We start from the raw sequence: 18,476 nt of genomic DNA, 5'->3' as shown, positions 1-18,476 counted from the left end.
TTTCATAATGCAACAGTGTTAAAAGTGAAAAAATGAGCATCAGTAAAGTAAACATTTTTAGAGGAGGGTGCCTTCCCTGCACACCTCTGACATGGGGGTTTCATTGCCACCCCCCATTTCTAAATTGGTAGTGTCAGTGGTTCCACAGATAACACATTCACCTTTGGTGATGGAATATCAGCAGGCTGTGGGTTTTTTTCCCCATTCTAGGTGATTGGATTAATTTTCAAATTGCTGGCACCACAGTGCAGCATTAGTGGTGTGCTGTCCTTTGGATGAGATGTTAAACCAACGTCCCATCTGCTTGAGTTGGTGGTAGCTCAGCTGGATGTCAAAGATCCCACTGCACCTATCAAAAGATTTAGGGGAAATTCCCTGATGCCCTGGCCAAATTTCTTCTAGTAGTATAAATAAAATCATGGGTATCCCCCTGAAAAAAGGCAACTAACCTTGCAGAATTAACCTGGTCAGCAAATGAGAAATAAATAAACATTCTACTTCCAAGGCTGCACACATTTGACTGCACAAATTTGAGGTAAAATGAGAAGATATTTTTATTAAAAGTAACAAAAAATGAAATTGCCCATTACTCCATGTTAGTGCAGCCTCTGAGTACTTTCAGAGATTGGGTTGTGGGGGTAGTGACTTAACTATGAACTTCAGTGTAGAGGTGGTACAACCCCCTTGCAAAACAAGTGTAAATGTAAGCATAGTATAGATTTGATTTCACTACAGTCCTTGATAAGCTACACAGTCAGTTCTCTTAGCGTTCAACATTTCTGTTCTGACAGTATTGATTTCAGCATAATGAAGTGAATAATTCATTATGTTTTCCTTGAACAAGATACATTCATACTGCACATCTGTAACATCTCCCTGTATGTGGAGAGGCTGTTTTGGAAGTGATAACTAAGCTCACTCTGTAAATAAGCATCTACTGGCACAAGCAGAACACCTGTTTGGGTTTCCTGGGTCTGTTCAGCATTAGTCAGCAGTCAGTCATCTCAGCAGTAGGTGATGATCTTATAACATCTTAGCAACTCTTTTGACCCAAAGGCCCAGAAGATAAAGCCTGTAGTTTAATGACATGACTACAATGTCAGTCATTGATCTGTGGCTTAAGATACTGTGGTTCCAAGTAAACATATGTACAACTGACCTTGCCAGTGGCACAGAAGATTAAAGTGCTGACTATGACCCAGGTGACCTGAGTTCATGTAGTGACTTAGTCACTTGACTCTGAGGCAGGGAAGATGGGGCAGTTTTTCACTGAGCTCTTGTGGAGTCAGGAGCTCAAAAGAAATGACAGGGCTGGGGAGTGGAGAGGGAGCTTAGCACATGTAATCTCTGTATGGATCCAGGACGGGGTAGGTACTCAAGCCACTCCTCATGACTCACCCAGCCTGATGAAGTATACATTATCACTTTGGGTGAGGATATTAGAGCTAAAATAAAGTTCCAGTTCCATCAGAATGACAGCGATCTCATTGTAGTTCGAACTTTGCCCCCAAAGAGAAGCCAGTGCCTTTAACCAAAAAAATTGCACGCAAACTTGTTTTCAAACACTGTACTGATGAAAAGTCTGTAACTAGCATTGAAATCCAGTAATATTTCACCATTGGATTTAGATCAGGAAAGCCATTCCTCCCATTCATGCTTACCCAGTTATGTACAGCATACCAGATATAAGTAAAGTTTTCCAGTAGAACTACAGAGTCAGTAGGTGATACCCTGTCAAGTATTGTGTCCACACTATCCAAGGGGAGCAAATACTTCAAATAGCTATTAGGTAGGTATTCACAAACAACAGACACATTTTTCTTTTCTGCAAGACACAGTCAAGTTGAGGCAATTATCTCATCTGCAGGTACAAAATCCAAAGTCTACGGCTTCAAGCCAGGGGCTGGTTAGTATCCTTGGACTCACTTTGGGCTTCTTTTGAATGGCATCTTCACAAGGAGAGAAGCTTCTCACAACGTGGCAGTTGCAATAGTGAATTAAGGCTGTGAGCTGTAGTTCCTAATGCAGACTAATTCCGTCAGCCCACATTTGCCTGTTTTGTGACCTTGAGCAAATCACTTAACCAGACAGTGCTTTGAGGTAACTAGGGATTTGGGCAAGGCTCCTCAATGGTCCAGTAGACTGCTAGCTTAGTAACAACATATGAACCAAGAGGTTTGGCTACAAAACCAGAGCTATGTGAAGAGTTAAGACAAACTACATCCGGCTGGTATTTTTCTGTTTATTGCACAAGCTCTGTCTCCCTTCCCAGCAGTGAGAGGGATTTCCATATCTGAGAAGTCATTTTCAGCTGCAAGGATTGTATTTCTGGTAATCCATTCTAGTTCTGCTGGCCACGAGTGGCATCCCATGTGACCCTTTACTCTTACCCTTTTTTGTGGCGACCCACATTCTAGCTCCATGTAGCCTTTTCAAACAGAATCCAGCCAGAAAACCCAATTCACCTAGCCACTAGTCACAGCGATATACTGCCCTCAGGCTTACTGCAGAGGTGGGTACCAGTATCCCTATTCCAGGTGAAATATTCTTATTGTTTGAACAAACCATTATGAGGGTCAGACTTTGTTGATCATTCTTTGTGTGGCTGTCATGTTTGATCATTTTGCCAAGTGACACTGCAGGAAGCACAAAGATCTAGACAGCATGGTTCTGACAGTTGCAGCAGTACAAAATCTCTGTCATGTTAAGTTTATGATCCCAGAAGGGAGTCAAGTGACTTGCATTAAAGTCTAATTTTACTAAATAATCATTTAAGGCTCTTGCTGGATTTCAGTAAACTTTTAAGAATTTTATTGAACATGTGCTTTGACTTCTCTGTTAGATTGCTCAACTACTGAGGTTACATGAAAGGCATTTGCAATTTATTGTAGATTTATGTAGTTACCAAAGAAAGAAACAGAATGACCTGTTTGATCCTTTTCAGCTATAACCTGGGCCAAATTATTGTAAACTACAGTGTAAATGCAAAGTACAGATGGAGTTCTGTTCAAACAGACACAGCAAATACAATTCAGGCAGAAGCAGACACTTAAGGAGTGAGGCACTTACCTGATGGAAAGCAAAACCTATCATATTTATTGTAGATAGGGAGTTTAGTTTTAATGACAATAATGTAGAAGAGAAATGGGCAACAGAAGATGATCATTCACTCTGTAATACCCAACACAGCATGCTTAAAAAGTTATTTCATTGATCATACTCAAAAACTTCTTTTCAGATAATAGTTATACATGCTCAGTGAGGAATATAACTTTTTTACTTCAGAATGCCTCCAGAAACTTAGTGCTTTATAGTAGTGATGCTGAATGAAACCAGAGGCAAATCTTCATGGTGTGAAGGGACAAAGTCTTACAGTGCTGCAGGTGATATGAGTTTGAGTAGCATCTCAAATCCCTGAAAGGGGGGGGGGGGTAGTGAGTAGTGGCCACTGATGGCTATTCCATATTTGGATGGGAAAAAGGTGCATCTGGCTCTCCACGAGGTAAACACCTAATGAGAGTCAGCACTGTTATAGTGTTAAGCGCCAGTAATGCCAGGGCAAATTCATGCAGAGATATACACTTCCCCTTGAGGGAACAGTAGTAACTGGCTTGGACTACCTGCCAAAGTGGGAGGTGGATGTTCAGAAATGGGGAAAGATTGTAGGCCGCCAGCTCCAGGACCAGAAAGTTGTCCTTCTCCCTACCAGATGACTCTTCCCAGGGAACATAAAGAATGATTGTGATTTTGTTTTTGGCAGGAATGACTATGCAGTATGGCTATTGCCTAGCCTATGGATTCCCAGCTCCCTATCCATGGAACAAAAGAGCTGATTGGGTGTTGGTAGTGGAGCACATGGAGCAAGGACCTGGGGTGTGTGTGTGCAAAACAATAAAAGAAAATGAAAGCAAACTAAAATTAATAAACATTTATATCTTTTGATTGTCAAACTGGCAAATTAAGGTTATAAATTGTTAATGAGCTTCATTGCCTTTTCCCGTGCATCATTTCCTTTTCTTACTGTGTGACTCTGATCAGGACACTTAACCATATAGTGTTCGTTGCTTGCCCCCAAAAAGAGGTACTTGCCAGCAGCAGGGCACCACCAAGGCAACCTGTGTTTGATTAGGAGTTCAAACATCTGAGGTGCTGCCAAGGGAGGATGAATGTGTGCATCCTGGGTGTAGGGTATGCACATACGTACACCTTGCATTCATACTGAGTGTAAGGCATGCACATAGGTACACCTTGCATTCACATCCTGGCTGTAGGGCATGCACATAGGTGCACCTTTCATTTGATCTTCAGCAGAGGTCGAGGAGAAGTGGAGAGCATTGTCTTTTGAGAGGCAAGGCATGGGCTAAGCCTCCATGGGGTAGGAAAATATCCATGCACACCTGTCATCTTGACAGCACATGTGTATGTTGGAGGTGGGAAAGAAGGGCATAGTAAAATCCTCTTCACCTGCATATATGATGATGTTCTGAGGTATCCCATACTCCTCATGGGCTGTGAACATGGGTCATGAAAGTCTGAAAGAAGTCTCAGGAAGGGCACTTGGGGTCAGCTGGGGGGGGGCACAAAAAAGATACATGTGCTTACTGGATTTACTGTGCTAGCAGTCAGAAAACAAACAAATAAATAAATATGCTATCACTGAACGTAGTATGTCTGAATTCGCAGAGAGCTGTGATCCCATAAGTGCTGCGTACATATGTTAACCAGGTAAGATACCATACTCAAATGAGATAGCCTGCTCCCCTTTGCTGACCCACATCACTTCCAATGCAAAGGAGTACATCATGACCCTCAGTTAGCCACAGTGAGTTTGTATTTGATTTATAGTAACTTAATAAGCCACATTCTGAATATGACTTGCTATGGTTCTGTGTACTTTTCTCTGGCAAAGTTATTATAGAGGTAAAATGTCATATTCCATTTATTTTTAATGTCCACTTATGTGTACCATTTACATTGTAATGTTTTTATTATTTTGGTCATTCATTGGAAATAAAGAGTTTTTATGTAGGGTATGGCATAAGCTGATATGGTATGAAATCTGAGCAATAGTCACAAATGCAGAGCACGACTGCAAGAGGGCTGATGCACAGTACAAACCCTGTACTAGAGTCCTACACAATTCAAAAAAAGAAGTCATTCAGCTCAGAATAATTGCATATGCTGTCACATGCAAGTGAAGGTATGACAGCTTTTTCACAATTTACAGAAATGACAGTCATCAGTTTTTGTGGTATGACCGCAGATGAAGACAGCCTCAGATAAACAAACTGATGCCATTACCTAACAGAAGTGAAGTGTTTTTAACAGGTCTGATCAACTTCATCAGCACAAAAAAGTACAGATTGTTCTGAGCGTTTTGTATAAGGAAGCATAACAGAACAGCGGTGGCAGATCAGTTGACAGTGCACAGACACATACTGTGACAACCATACCCTAATTCCCTTTCAGCACCATGATGTTATGGAAACGCTGCTAGTCAGTGGCCTTGCACCATCGGATCCCATTTAAAGTACATAATGTCTGATTTCATTGGCTGTAAGTTCCTGATTCTTACAGTTTGTTACTGTCCATTCATGTGGAGTACTGCCATACAATGTAAAATATCTCTATGTTACAGTAAGCCTCCTAAAGCCTCTCAGTCCATTCCCGCAGCCACTTGCACCCTATCACACCCACAGACCAGGATACCAGACAAGGAGGATGTCCTTGCACTAGAGAGCAAAGTACTACAGGAAATAGAAATCCACAATTGATCAGCTCTTCTCTTTTTCCTAACTCTCAACCGATATTGATAGATTCCTCAATGCTTGCTGCTTGAATCAGTATAACTCTTTGCCATCTCATAGCAAGCTATCATGCTGCTGATGTTGTTTATTTTATAACTGCATCCTTACTTCCTAGCAAATGCTACCACCCCAGATATCCTGCTGTAACTACGCTGTGCAGGTCTGACCGCCATCTGAACGTTGGCATCAACTGCGTACTTTTTGATTTGTTTTGTGCCTACTGCTGAGTATGTCAGATAGGGAGCTGGGGTATTTTGTGTTTGTTCGTCTGTGTATAGACACCTTGCATGCTGTAGGTATATGCTCTGTCCTTGGCCTATTTCAGGTTTTATGGATTGCAACTGGGATGGGACTACATATGTAGTAGCTGATGTAGGTTACATGTATGGTACTGTGTACGATGTTTTTGAATACCACTGTCTTTTGAGAACTTTTGCATGACTATATAACAGATGAATCATCACCATTGTCCTTGAAAACAGGTAGTTCTTATAAAAGTGGAAGAAGATTAGAAATGAAATTTTCAGAAAGACAATTAAATGGATTTTTCAGACTATGAATGGTTAATTTTTGAGAATATACTGTTTTGTTCACTTCTCTCTCATTAGGTTCAATGATGTCAAGTGTTTCTTTGATCAGTACCTTTTCAGCCTGCAAGAAAAAATTTGGGAGCAAGATGAGCTGAAGGACCTTTATTTGCTGTTTATCAACTGCTTTGAGGTACGTTCACTGCTGATGCAGCTACCTAATGACAGTGGGGTTTTAATCACATTGCATGAGGAAGGCCTGGTCCTGTATATGCATAACAGTGCAAAGAATGGGGTAATACTATTTATATCTGTTAGAGGGTAAGAATTAGATTTTTCTCTCTTCTTTTTGTCAAAAAAGATCATCTCACAACTCAGTAAGCACATATCATTCTCAAGGGGGCTTTGCTGACTCAGTGGGTGCCACAGATTTTGCAGAGGTGCTAACAACTCCCATTTTTTGAGTGATTTTCTGGACCCAAGAGGCACATTAGCCTATACAGTTGTATGTAGATTCTAGAGTGGTAGTATGTACCTAATAAAGTAGGCTAGTAAGAGCACTGTGGTTTATACTGCGGTGGTGGTGCTGCAGTAGCGTTGTCGCCTCACAGTAAGACGTCCTGTTCGATTCTCAGTTAGAGCGTCTTCTGTGTGGAGACATGCGTGAATGGGCATACATTCGTTGAAGGTTGTGCATCAGAGCCGGCAACTCGGCACGTAAAAATCTACTGCCAATCATTAGCAGACCGGAGTTCCGCTGTGGCGACCCCTAACCGGGAAAAGCCGAAAGACACAACAACAAGTAAGAGCACTGTGGTTTGTGTGAGACTTAATTACTTAATAGAGGCAGTGTTGATTCTTCTGAGCAATGGAAAATGTGTAGATAGTAAGTTGGTCTCAATACTCTGTTGATTTCTGTACGTAGTACTCACTGAATATCATGTTTGGGCATATACTGAATTGGCAGGATTAGTACAGACTTCTGGAGTCCAGAACCACACTGGCAGTTATAACTCTCCACACACCTGAAAAGTAAGGTACGTTAAAAACAGACAATGCATACTGTACAGTGACATTACCACACCTACTGAGGTAGGTGTTACAGCCATACGAGCACAATAGACTCCATATTTGTAGTGGTGTCTACACAAGACCACTACAGATTCTGCAAATTATGATGACAGTGGATTCCACAGGTATGCTGGAATCCCAGTTCCTCAGCTCTGTGCCATCAGTTCCTGTAATGAAATATCCTGACTTTGATGTTGCATCACCTTGAAAAAAGTGAATAATCAGATTTACTATGTTTATTTAGCAGGGGTGCAGCTAATGCTGTGCCTTGGAAGAAGCGTATACAAATAGTATTTTCTTATACTAAATGCATGTTAACTTTTTCATTATTATTCTAGCTGTCTTTCTTCCTACATTATGATATTTTTCAACTATAGTACAGTTCGACAGTGTTATTAACCATCCAACAGTGTGAACATTGGCTCTCAGTGATTGTCATTGTTGAAGTGACTCCCCGAACCCATGTGCAAAAAATGAGAACAATGGGTTGTGGACGGATGGATGGATGGACTGTTCAATAATCTTGTTTCAGACAAATTGTATTCTGTAATGTGGTGATCTGTGATTCATTATTCAGTCATACACACAAGTTTGTGTAGACATATGTATGTACACATCTGTGTGTGTGTATGTGTGTGTGTGTGTGTGTGTGTGTGTAATATAATTGTATGCATCTGTCTATGTCATTTGACTGAATGCTCATTTAACTGAAATCCAAGTAGTCAAACCCATTTGATTGAATACTTATTTGATAAACACCTTCTCCACAACAAATCTAATCCTATAATATATATGGGAAAAAAAAAAAAAAATATATATATATATATATATATATATATATATATATATATATATATATATATATATATATATATGTATATATATATATATGTATATATATATATATATATATATATATATATATATATATATATATATATATATATATATATTTATTTTTGCATAAATGCATAGTTTTTGAATTATAATTTTCCTTATATACCTCTTTGGTATTTGCATACTGTCATCTTTACCTAACCACAAACTTGCTTTGTTGTGTTGTTTTTAACAAGGATTCCTGGAAAACTAAGTTTGAGGAGGCGGGAGGTCTAAAAAATATGAAATTCCTTGTGAGCAACTACAGCTTCCTGGGAAGAGTCACCCGGCACCAGTTAGACACTGTTGAGAAGAATATGACAGAGTTCCTGGAAACTATTGGACGGCTAAAATTATGCTTGAATATTGCAGCTCAGATTCTGCATGAGATCGTGGAAGGTGCAGGTGAGAAGGCCATTGTTTCACTCCAATGTGTTAATTAGATATGTATTTGTCACTTTTCAGGTCAGTACATTGTTTATTATGGCTTTTTAGAGCACCACAACCATTTCTTCAAGTTTGCTCATGGGAGAGCCAGATTAGCACCCAACAGCACTTTATAGTGACAGGAAAGGCCAGTTTAGATTTATGTACTAGGAGTTAAGGGCATAACATTGTCTGCAGGACAGTCTGCTTGTGAGTCTGGTGCATTATTTATTAGGCATTTCTTCTCCAGGAGTATATATTTTATTCAGTACTGATGAAGCTGTACTACACTAGCAACTGTTTACTGGAGCAGTCATTCTGTTTGTATGATACAGAGCTTAGTCAGGGTCTTTGCTCTCCATCAGTATGTAGATATCAAGACGCAGTCCATCAAACCACATGGTCTCTAAATAATGCTGGCTTTTTATCACAGGTACACTGCGTCTGCTTGTTACACCTTCTTCTTCTTTCGGCTTTTCCCTGTGATAAAAAAAAAACAATTGTGTATATTCAGTGACAAAATAACCTTGTCAGGGTGCTAGCCAGTGGAAAGAAGATGAAGCATCACACAGGAAACTCACTTCCTCAAGGGAAAGAAGGATTTTAGTAATTGCTAAGTAACTGTGTTCATGAGAGCTCAAGTCTAACAGTAGCTAGATACACCCTGGCACTAGAATAGAGAGGTCTTTGATGTATTGTATATTGTGTGATGGCAGCAGTTTTCTATCATGCTATTGGACACCTTCTGCACTTGGCAGCTCAGCATATGTCATCTAATAATATCCATAAACCAATGTTCACAGGTCCCTATACCATCAGGTAAAAAATTGGAATAGTCCATTCAACTAGTGCATGAGTGCACCATGTAGCAAGTGGGCTTAGCTGAGAGATTCATACAAACCTTCAAGGTAGGTATGAAGACACTGGTAAGTACCATAACCATGCTGGCAAAAGAAGACAGAATTTTGCATTTCCTCTTACTGCACATTTCCAAAATGTACAGAACAGACATCTATAGAACTGTTCATACATAGACATAACAGAATTAGACTGGACTTGATCAATCCTAATGTTAATCAGACTGTTCAAAAGAAGGAGTTCTGTAAAAGTTCCAGCATGAGAAATGTGATGGGGACAGTCCTTTCATAGGATCGTAGGATCTTAGGATATGCAAGACAAGTCATACCAGTGGCCACACCTGCCTTGCCAATACTTACTTTCAGGCTGTACCACCCTTTGCAAGGAGTGTGATGCCAGTAAGTCCTGGTGTAAATTTAAGGGCAGCAGTCCAACTGTCCAAGCTACATTTGAAGGATAACAAGGAATCACATTGTTTGACATGTGGGGGAGGTTTAGATCTCTGGCTCAGGTGTTGGTTGCACAGTATGACTTGTCAAAGAAAAAGTGAGAATAGCTGGATCCCAGTGGACCTAGTAAGACAAGCACAAGTCTTCTCTCAGGAGCATGTACAACACTGATTACTGGGACAAGGACTCCAGTATCTTCTGATAGACAAGGTTTTGAGACCAGAACTGACAAGTTCAACAGGAAGGACCTCCCTTTTCCAAAGCCAAATTGCAGTGGGTTTATTTTAATCAGGTTATTGATGTCATGATTTATTTGGTCAGTAGTGATGTTCTAAGGGTCTATATTATGTAGTCGAAGGAACTAAATGTCGACTACCCTTTCATCGACACATATGTGTCAAACGTAAAGTTAAGCGAACGGCCACATCATGGATTTTTTTCCAAGGGAAAAAATCAGTTGGCAGTTGTTTTAAATCTGCCCATTTCACCACTGTAGTGTGATCTCTGTATATTTAATAAGGGGGAGCACAGCCCTCTCATATTGGGGGTATGGGGGGTGAAGCTCCCACTTAATAATGTTTGTGATATTGTGTCGTGCATAGTTGGCCTACTGATTATTTTCTTATAGGTTCATAGATAGGTTCATAGATCTGTTGGAAAAAAAATCAGCTATGTGGCCATTCGCTTAACTGTAGGTTTGACACATGTGTCTGTGAAAGGGTATTCAACATTTAGTTCCTTCAGCTATGTAATATAGACCCATGTTCTTCATGGGTTTACAGACAAGACGCATAAGGCTGATAGGTCTGTAGTTCCCAGTGTCTGAGGTGGGTCTGCCTTTATGAAGGGGCATTACCAAAGCGGTGTGATAGGACATCCAGCTCTGTATGTCTGTAGCAAGGTTTAAGTTAAACAGCTTCAGGAAGGTTTATTAAACAACACAGTATGCTGTTTGTACCCACAGAGGAAGTGCTGTTGATCATTGACAGTACTTTAAGAACGTGTTTCTTAGAGGGAGTGATAAGGGGGTGATAGTTTCAGGGGAGATGGTTGCTGAAAACTTGCTAACTAGTATGTTTGCAGTGTCTTTTAGTTTTGAGTGGGAGGAATCATTATGGAGAAGCTCAGAGAAGAACTGAGAGTTATCTTTAAATTGTCTGACCAAACTAAAAAAAGACCTAATTATCCTTGCATCTGTTGCTAGTCTTAATTCATGATGTTCTACTAGTCATTAAAGTTGCTTTCAGTTTCTTGGTAAGGTTTTAATACTGTTTTGGTACTGTGGGTTCTAGACACGCAAGGCAGTTTAATGAGCATCATCCTTGTGTTACACAGTTTGTTTATATTTTTAGGCTACCAGGATGGTTTACTTTTGAATTTAGCACCTATTTGATTTTGCAAGGAACTGCTAGGTCAGTACATTTATCTATATGTGCATGATAATTTGTGTAACTGGCTGCAAAACAAGGGTCAGTCATGGAGTTGACAATGGTAGATTTAGATATGTCATTGTACATTTGTATAAGGTTGGCCTTTTGAAGTCTTTAAAGGGAATGGCTTTTGTAACTGATGGAGTAGAAGTTTTAAGGGTAAAGATAACCAGATTTTGGGCAGACATTTACTAATGATGGACTGACCATAGGAGGAGATCCAACAAAGGACCATGTTTGTAAGTACTAAGTCAAGAATAATTACACCTGTGGTCATTTTGAGGACAAGCTGATGTAGGGGGAGGTTTGTTTACCCAGTCCAGGAGTCACTGAGCATACCCAGCTTTGGATGTGTTGGTGCTCTAGTCAATGGAAGGATAGTTGAAGTCACCAAGGATTAAAGAGACATTGCTTATAGGGATATCCTCTATGACTGCAATGCTATTATACAGATCAGTTGCTGATGCACCAGTGAGTTAAGAAATGGTGCTATAACTGAGGAAATTACAAAGGAATAGAAAACCAGGTCAGACTGTGCTTAGTAAATGCCCAGGTGGTTGTGATAGTAGCAAAGTGGCTTCTGTAGTTTCCATATGCATTTTTAAAGTACATAACTGATTATTAATTCCTGTTTTACTGAGAGTTTAGTCACTGAGGCCTGAAAAGCATCAGGTATAGTTTCATCATGGTGTTTTCCCCCTTTTTGTCTTTTGTCCAAGGTTATCGAGAAAATTGTTCACAAGTGTGATGATGTGAGGTAGTATCATCTGTGCCAGGGGGAGTAGAGGAGTGCATGTGTAGCATATACCAGCATAGCTAACTGGAATTGTGTAAAGAATTATATGTCATTTGAATCTCAATCTGATGTGTACAGATGCTTGTGTTAGAAATGTATTTGTAAAGTTGCTTGTGTTAAAAATGTGTCAACAGTGTATCCTGCTGGACAGAAAAGAATATACATGTATGTCAGACTGTATTGTTGGAACTGATGAAATGTATATATTTTACCACAAGATGCTGGAAGGTAAGGGGTTAAGCTCAGCCAAGCTAAACTTAAGAAAAATAGCCTGAAGTTAAATGACTTGGTTTAGGTCATAAAGAATTTATCTCACAGGTCTGAATGCAGCCAGAGACGTAATGTCTATTAAAAAGCCTGGGCTGGGATTCTGTACTGTTGTCCTTAGTGGTGAACTAAATGCTACCCTGGGATGTCAGAGAATGGCTTGTTTCCACAGGAAGGGTAGAAGTGTTGGAATTGTTTTACAGCTTAAAGATGCTGTAATAAACCTTAGCTAAAGTTTTATGTGAGTATTGTGACACATCAGTGCCAGATCATGGCTTAGTTTCTAGTGAGAGGGTAGTATGGGAACTACAGAATCAGGTGATCAGATGTGATATCATTCTGTAGCCAGCACTGAAATTGTATTTGAATATTAGTGAGAGATGTGAGGAGTGCATGCTGTTCTTGGACCTGACAAGACACTCAACCACTTTCATCTTGCCTTGCTTTAGTAAGTAACTAGGGAACAGTACTTCCAGTCATGTTAAAAATGTAGTGAGATTAGCTAAACATTGTTTTTTTCTGCATCTGTCTGACTCTTTCCATCTGTGTTGTTTATTTTTTTTAATATTTCCTGCGATTGAAACTCTGGTGTTTATTATAAATAGATATTCAGTATTTTCATGTTTTTTTATTATTTATTATTAAATATATCTATACCTTTCATTGTGGCTGGTCCTTTAGAAAATACTTAACTTTTGAGAGTACTTGCATTTATTTGGTGGCACTGTGGCTCCATCTTCTTGAAAGCCTTGCTGCTTGGTTAAACAATATATAAGTATTAATTTTAATAAGTGTAATTGGGTACCTGGTAAGAGCCTTAAAGTAGCTGGCTTCTTGTGTTCTAGTGGCAGCAAATCTATCTTACAGTCTGGGTTGGGGTGGCAGAGTGAGTAAGCTGTGCCAGCCTTTCCCATGTGGGTGTGTGTGCATGAAAATCAAATCTCAGAGAGAGAGAATGTGTGATAGCTACTTTGAACAGGGACACTGAGAGCACTAATTTCACAGAGAGGGTGGTGGAGGACTTGGCTTAGAACACCAGGCTAAGGATTCAGCTATATATGTAGTAGTCAGTGGGGATTCTTACTTGGGGACTGAAGAGGAAGCCCAGCCCCAGGACTGGAGTGTGCATTCTCTGTGTGCTTGTGACATCCTCCATTCTGGGTAGTAATCAAGGAGCCTGAATCCTCACCATTAACACTGGAGAGGGATGTTCACTTGGAATACAAATGGATACTCTCAGTATTTCCAGATGCAGACCTCTCTGTATCAAGCACAATTTCCTTTAAGAGCACACAAGGGCACAGACTTAGCCTGGGGTCAGGATGTCTGTCTCCCTCCTGGTCCCCAATAAGACTTCCCACTGGCACAGCTGTAGTGTTTGGTCCTCATCCGAGTTTCCAAGCCAGATCCTCCAGCACCCTGTCTGTGAAACCAGTGCTTTATGCCCCTTCTCCAAGTAGCCAACACACACACTCCAAGATTTAATTTTCACACACACACACACACACACACACACACACACACACACACACACACACACCTGGAAAAGGCTGGCATACATTACCTGCTCTACCAACTTTGCCCAGACTATAAAGTAGATTCACTGCCACCAGTCAGTTGCTATAAGGCTCTTAAAAGAGTATCCAGTTATACTAAATTAAGTTATCATTAACACAAAAGACTTTCAGGAGTGGCCAGAGTTATCACCAAATAAATATATGCAAATATTCTCAAAACATGCATATTTGACCACCCACAATGACTGCTCATACATGTCAAGTACAGCGCCTCTTTGGCCCTCTTCAAAAGGAACCCTGACGATTGGATGGGAGAAAGGAAATTCACCCTGGGGATCACGACAGCCGCCCTGCTAGACAGGGGTCCAGGGAAGTAAATAGTGCAGGAAGAAATAGCCAGGGAATTGTTATGGCTAGGCTTGTATAGGCCCTAGGGCCGATAGCCTAGTAACAACCTATGAACCTAAATATATTTAATAATAAGTAATAGAAAAACATGAAAATACTAAATATCTATTTATAGTAAACACCAGAGTGTCAGTCACAGGATATATTAAAAATAACAGTGTTGGAAAGTTTCACACAGATACAGAAAAAAAGAGTATTTAGCTAGTCTCATTATCTTTTCCTAATTGTTCTAGAGAATTACTGTTCCTGCTTACGGAATAGAGCAAGGCAAGATGGGTGAGTGGTCCTTGTTGTCAGATTCAAGAACGAATGCAGAATGCTGAGAGCAATCTCCTACTAATATCTAAATATTATTTCTGGTTTACAGAATGACATCACACACATCTGGTCATCTAACTCTGTTTCCGATGCTATCACCAACACTAGAAGTTGCCAGGATTTTAGCACCTACATGTCAATAATACACACAAAAGAACATTGCTCAGATATGGTGCAACTGCTGTAAGTCATAAAATCATAAAACCATTCCAGTCTTCCTACAGGAGATGCAACCTATTCTCTAGCACAGACATTACACCTCTGGCTCTGTTCAAAACTGTAGGATAACATCTTTATGGCTTAACCATAAAGTAATTTAATTTCAAGAATATCTTTCAGAGTCAGGTGGATTGACCTCTTCCCTTCCAGTATGTGCTGTTACAATGTATACATTTAATTTAGTTACAATAATACACATTTCTTTTCCAGGGCACACTGTTGATACATTCTAATATAAGCAAACCTCACAAATACATTTTCAGCACAAGCATCTGTACAAATCAGTTTGCTATACAAATGACATATAATTATTTACAAAATTCCAGCTAGCTGTGCTGGCATATGTTACACATCCACTGCCCCTTTTCTCCTGGCATGGCTGACAGTACCTCCTATTTGTCACAGTGCTCTTAAGGGAAATTGTACTTGGTGCAAAGGTCTGGATCTGAAAATACTGTGTGTGTGTCTGTTTTTTTGAATGTTCCCCACTGGTGTCAGTGGTGAGGAATGAGACTGCTTGATCACTGCCCCAGAGGAGGGCCATCACAACAAGTAACTGGCTTCCTTGCTTACCTGATTAACAGTATGCTTTTTAATAGGGTTGCTGATTTAACACAGGCTTGATAGAACTTGCAGGTCATTTTCTGAGCAGATGCTGTAATTGTAGACTTTGTAAGTATCTGATGCAGTAATACAAGGAAATCTGTTTCATAAGCAGGAGACCATAAATCTCAGTCATGATTTGAGAACTTGGTCAGACTGAGTGAGTACTTTCAAAGACAGTATTGTAACAATGGCAAGGTAAAGGAATAGCTACCCCAAGGGTAAGCTGGTATGGGGCACGGTTGGTAGATGCTTGTGATGTGCAAGTGTAAGTGTAAAACCAGCATTCATTTATGAGCGCAGGTGAAAATTGTAGCTTCATACATGTGCACTACTGGGCTTTCATAATTTACCCATTAGGACCACCCTGCACATCAGTATTGTTTTGTCTTTGAATTGCATGTGATATAAGGGTCATTTACATTTGTACTCTTTGTTGAGTACTAAGGCTGTACTATTGGGTAAGACAACTTCTAGTACTTAGCCTAGTGTATACCATTTTTTAATCACAAATACCTTTTATGAATAGCGCCAATTAACTGGTATGTCAAAGAAGCTCTTTTATTATTAACTTCTTAAAAAAAAATTTTGTTTATTTCCATCCTGCTAAAGATGAAATTAACTGGCTGGTGGATGGCAAAGGGAAACCCATCTGTTAAATAAATACATTTGAATTTGAAGCCGTCTTCTTTGGAGGATAGGAATCAAATTTTTGTAAGATTGCCTATTCTGAAGATTATCTGCTGAGATGGAAACTTGCTAGAGATCTTGCCAAAATTTATCTAGCTTGTAGTATATACATATAACTGGTTGACCTTATCAACCATATGATAAGGCAAAAAAAATAGCAAAATCTAAGAATAAAATGAAATCGGTTCATCTTCCACTGTTGAAACTAAAATTGAAAATGTACTTTTGTTACCTGTTCCTTTATATTTATCTACTAATGCAGTTGTGACATCCCTAACATATTTGCTTCAGTTGTTTGATGCATGTCATAAATTAATTTAGTTGTTCTTACTTTGAGGAGCATTTTTATCACCTTGACTTCACTTCACTGGCGAGAGCTTTACTTCTACTGAGTTATAGGTCCACACTGGAGACACACACACACACACACACACACACACACACACACACACTTCCTATCTTAATAGCATTATAACTCTTATAAATCTGTACAGGTATGTGCACAACTCTGAATGCTGGACTTATTATTGCTGTCTGTACCTACAACACATAAAGAAGCTGATGCTAGAGCTTTCACTGTCTACAGCTCCAGGATTACGTTGCAGTTATTGTAAACAAGTAATTGTGTTGGTTATTTTATTGAGCTAAGCTCTTATCAGCTGGGTTACTTCATCAACATTATTGATGAAACTCTTGGTCACTTCTAGGGGTAATCATATTTTCTCCCAAGTTATACTTACCTCAGCATTGATTATCAAAGTATACGGAGTAAGGGGGCATAGTCCCTTTCATAGGGTGGGAGATGCTTTACCTTCCACAAAAACACACATTTTCTTTTTCTTTATTTGTTTTTTCTTTTTTTTCATTCTGTGAAATAAAATAACCCATCATAAGTAGTCTTTTCCAGGTTTTTAGTTCATTTTTAGTAAATTATTTTAGTAATTGTATTGTGCTTTTGTTGAAACACTGAAGTATATCGTATATGACTTTTATGACAACTGCTTTGTTCATCAGTTTATTGTCATATAAGACTAGTTTTAAGCTGTCAGCTCACCTTTCTGTGCCCACACCATCACTGAATGCCCTTTTATATTGCTAATTATTGGCTCCTTCCTTAATGCATTTAGTTTGATTATGTTGTCTCATTATGCTCAATCCCATAATACATTCTGGTCTTACACTAAGGAGTCACTTGGTGTCTTTACTTGCTTATATGTTACACCTGTACACCTAAGGTTATTGTCTGCTGTGCATTGATCACCTGTTTCTGTACAGAGATCTGGTAAGAACTCATAAGATGCAATTTTGTAAGATTTTTTTTAGGTAACACTTGTTCATGTATATGAGTAAGGTGAGAATCATTTTTTTAATCATGATACTTCATCCTTAACATGTGCAAGGCCTTTCTTTTCTTCTTCTCTTGATTTTTATTTTATTTTTTATTTTACATTTGTTAACCGGGGAAGTCCAGCTGGACACAGGTACATTTTCAGTGGAGGCCAGTGGAAAAAGCTCCACATTTGTTGTGTTTTATATTCCCAGGATGAACGTATGCTATATTTAATTATACTTACTGGCCATTTTAGGATTGAAGTAGACCGCAGAATTTTCGATGGGTACGAGGTCAGACGTCTAAAACCTGTTTAGGCTTTTCAACTTTATGTAATGATCAAGAGGTCATGGCGTTAGTGAAGCTATACTAGGCTGCAACCTTTGATATGGGCACGCGAGCTTGTACTAAGTCGTGGAATAATAAAGGGGTAAACATTTCTTTTTCGTCTCAATAGTTGGGTACTATTCTTAATCATGTTTATTTTGTGTGGTCTTATTATTGACCAAGTTTAGGCTGAGGAGCATTTGGTTCCGGCAGTTAGAGGTGTGCTTTTTGGTGAGGGGGTAGCTATAGGCTTGAATGTAAGTGTAATACGGTACAAAGACATACACATTACTGTCTAGCCCTTGGAATTGCTTAGAATTAACACATCCTCTAGCTGCTTTTTAGCTAACCCTAATGTACAGGCTTTGCTGTAAACTAGAAAATTGCCCAGCTCTTAACAGCTTGTTACATCACTGCTGTTGTAGAATTTTACACTTTATAGAAACAAAACCACTAATCACTTTAACCAAATAATCTAATACTGCAGATAACGCTCTATATCTTAATAGTATAGCTGAAGTATGGAACCATATCAAACTGCTACTGAAATTCATTCA

General features: G+C 39.4%; 1 protein-coding gene across 1 annotated transcript in view; it reads left to right on the top strand.

Annotated features, from left to right (window-relative positions):
* LOC122812984 (E3 ubiquitin-protein ligase rnf213-alpha-like) overlaps positions 1-18,476 on the top strand; it is a 1,982,151-nt gene that overhangs the window by 1,423,553 nt on the left and 540,122 nt on the right. Inside the window, 2 exon segments of the mRNA XM_044085079.1 lie at positions 6,416-6,527; positions 8,479-8,686. Coding sequence (XP_043941014.1) covers positions 6,416-6,527; positions 8,479-8,686 — 320 coding nt within the window.

This window comes from Protopterus annectens, chromosome 10.part0 (assembly GCF_019279795.1).
Source record: "Protopterus annectens isolate FY-2018-M chromosome 10.part0, PAN1.0, whole genome shotgun sequence".
Lineage (NCBI taxonomy): Eukaryota > Metazoa > Chordata > Ceratodontiformes > Protopteridae > Protopterus > Protopterus annectens.
Note: the sequence above shows the minus strand (reverse complement) of the source record. Positions and strands in the feature narration are given on the sequence as shown.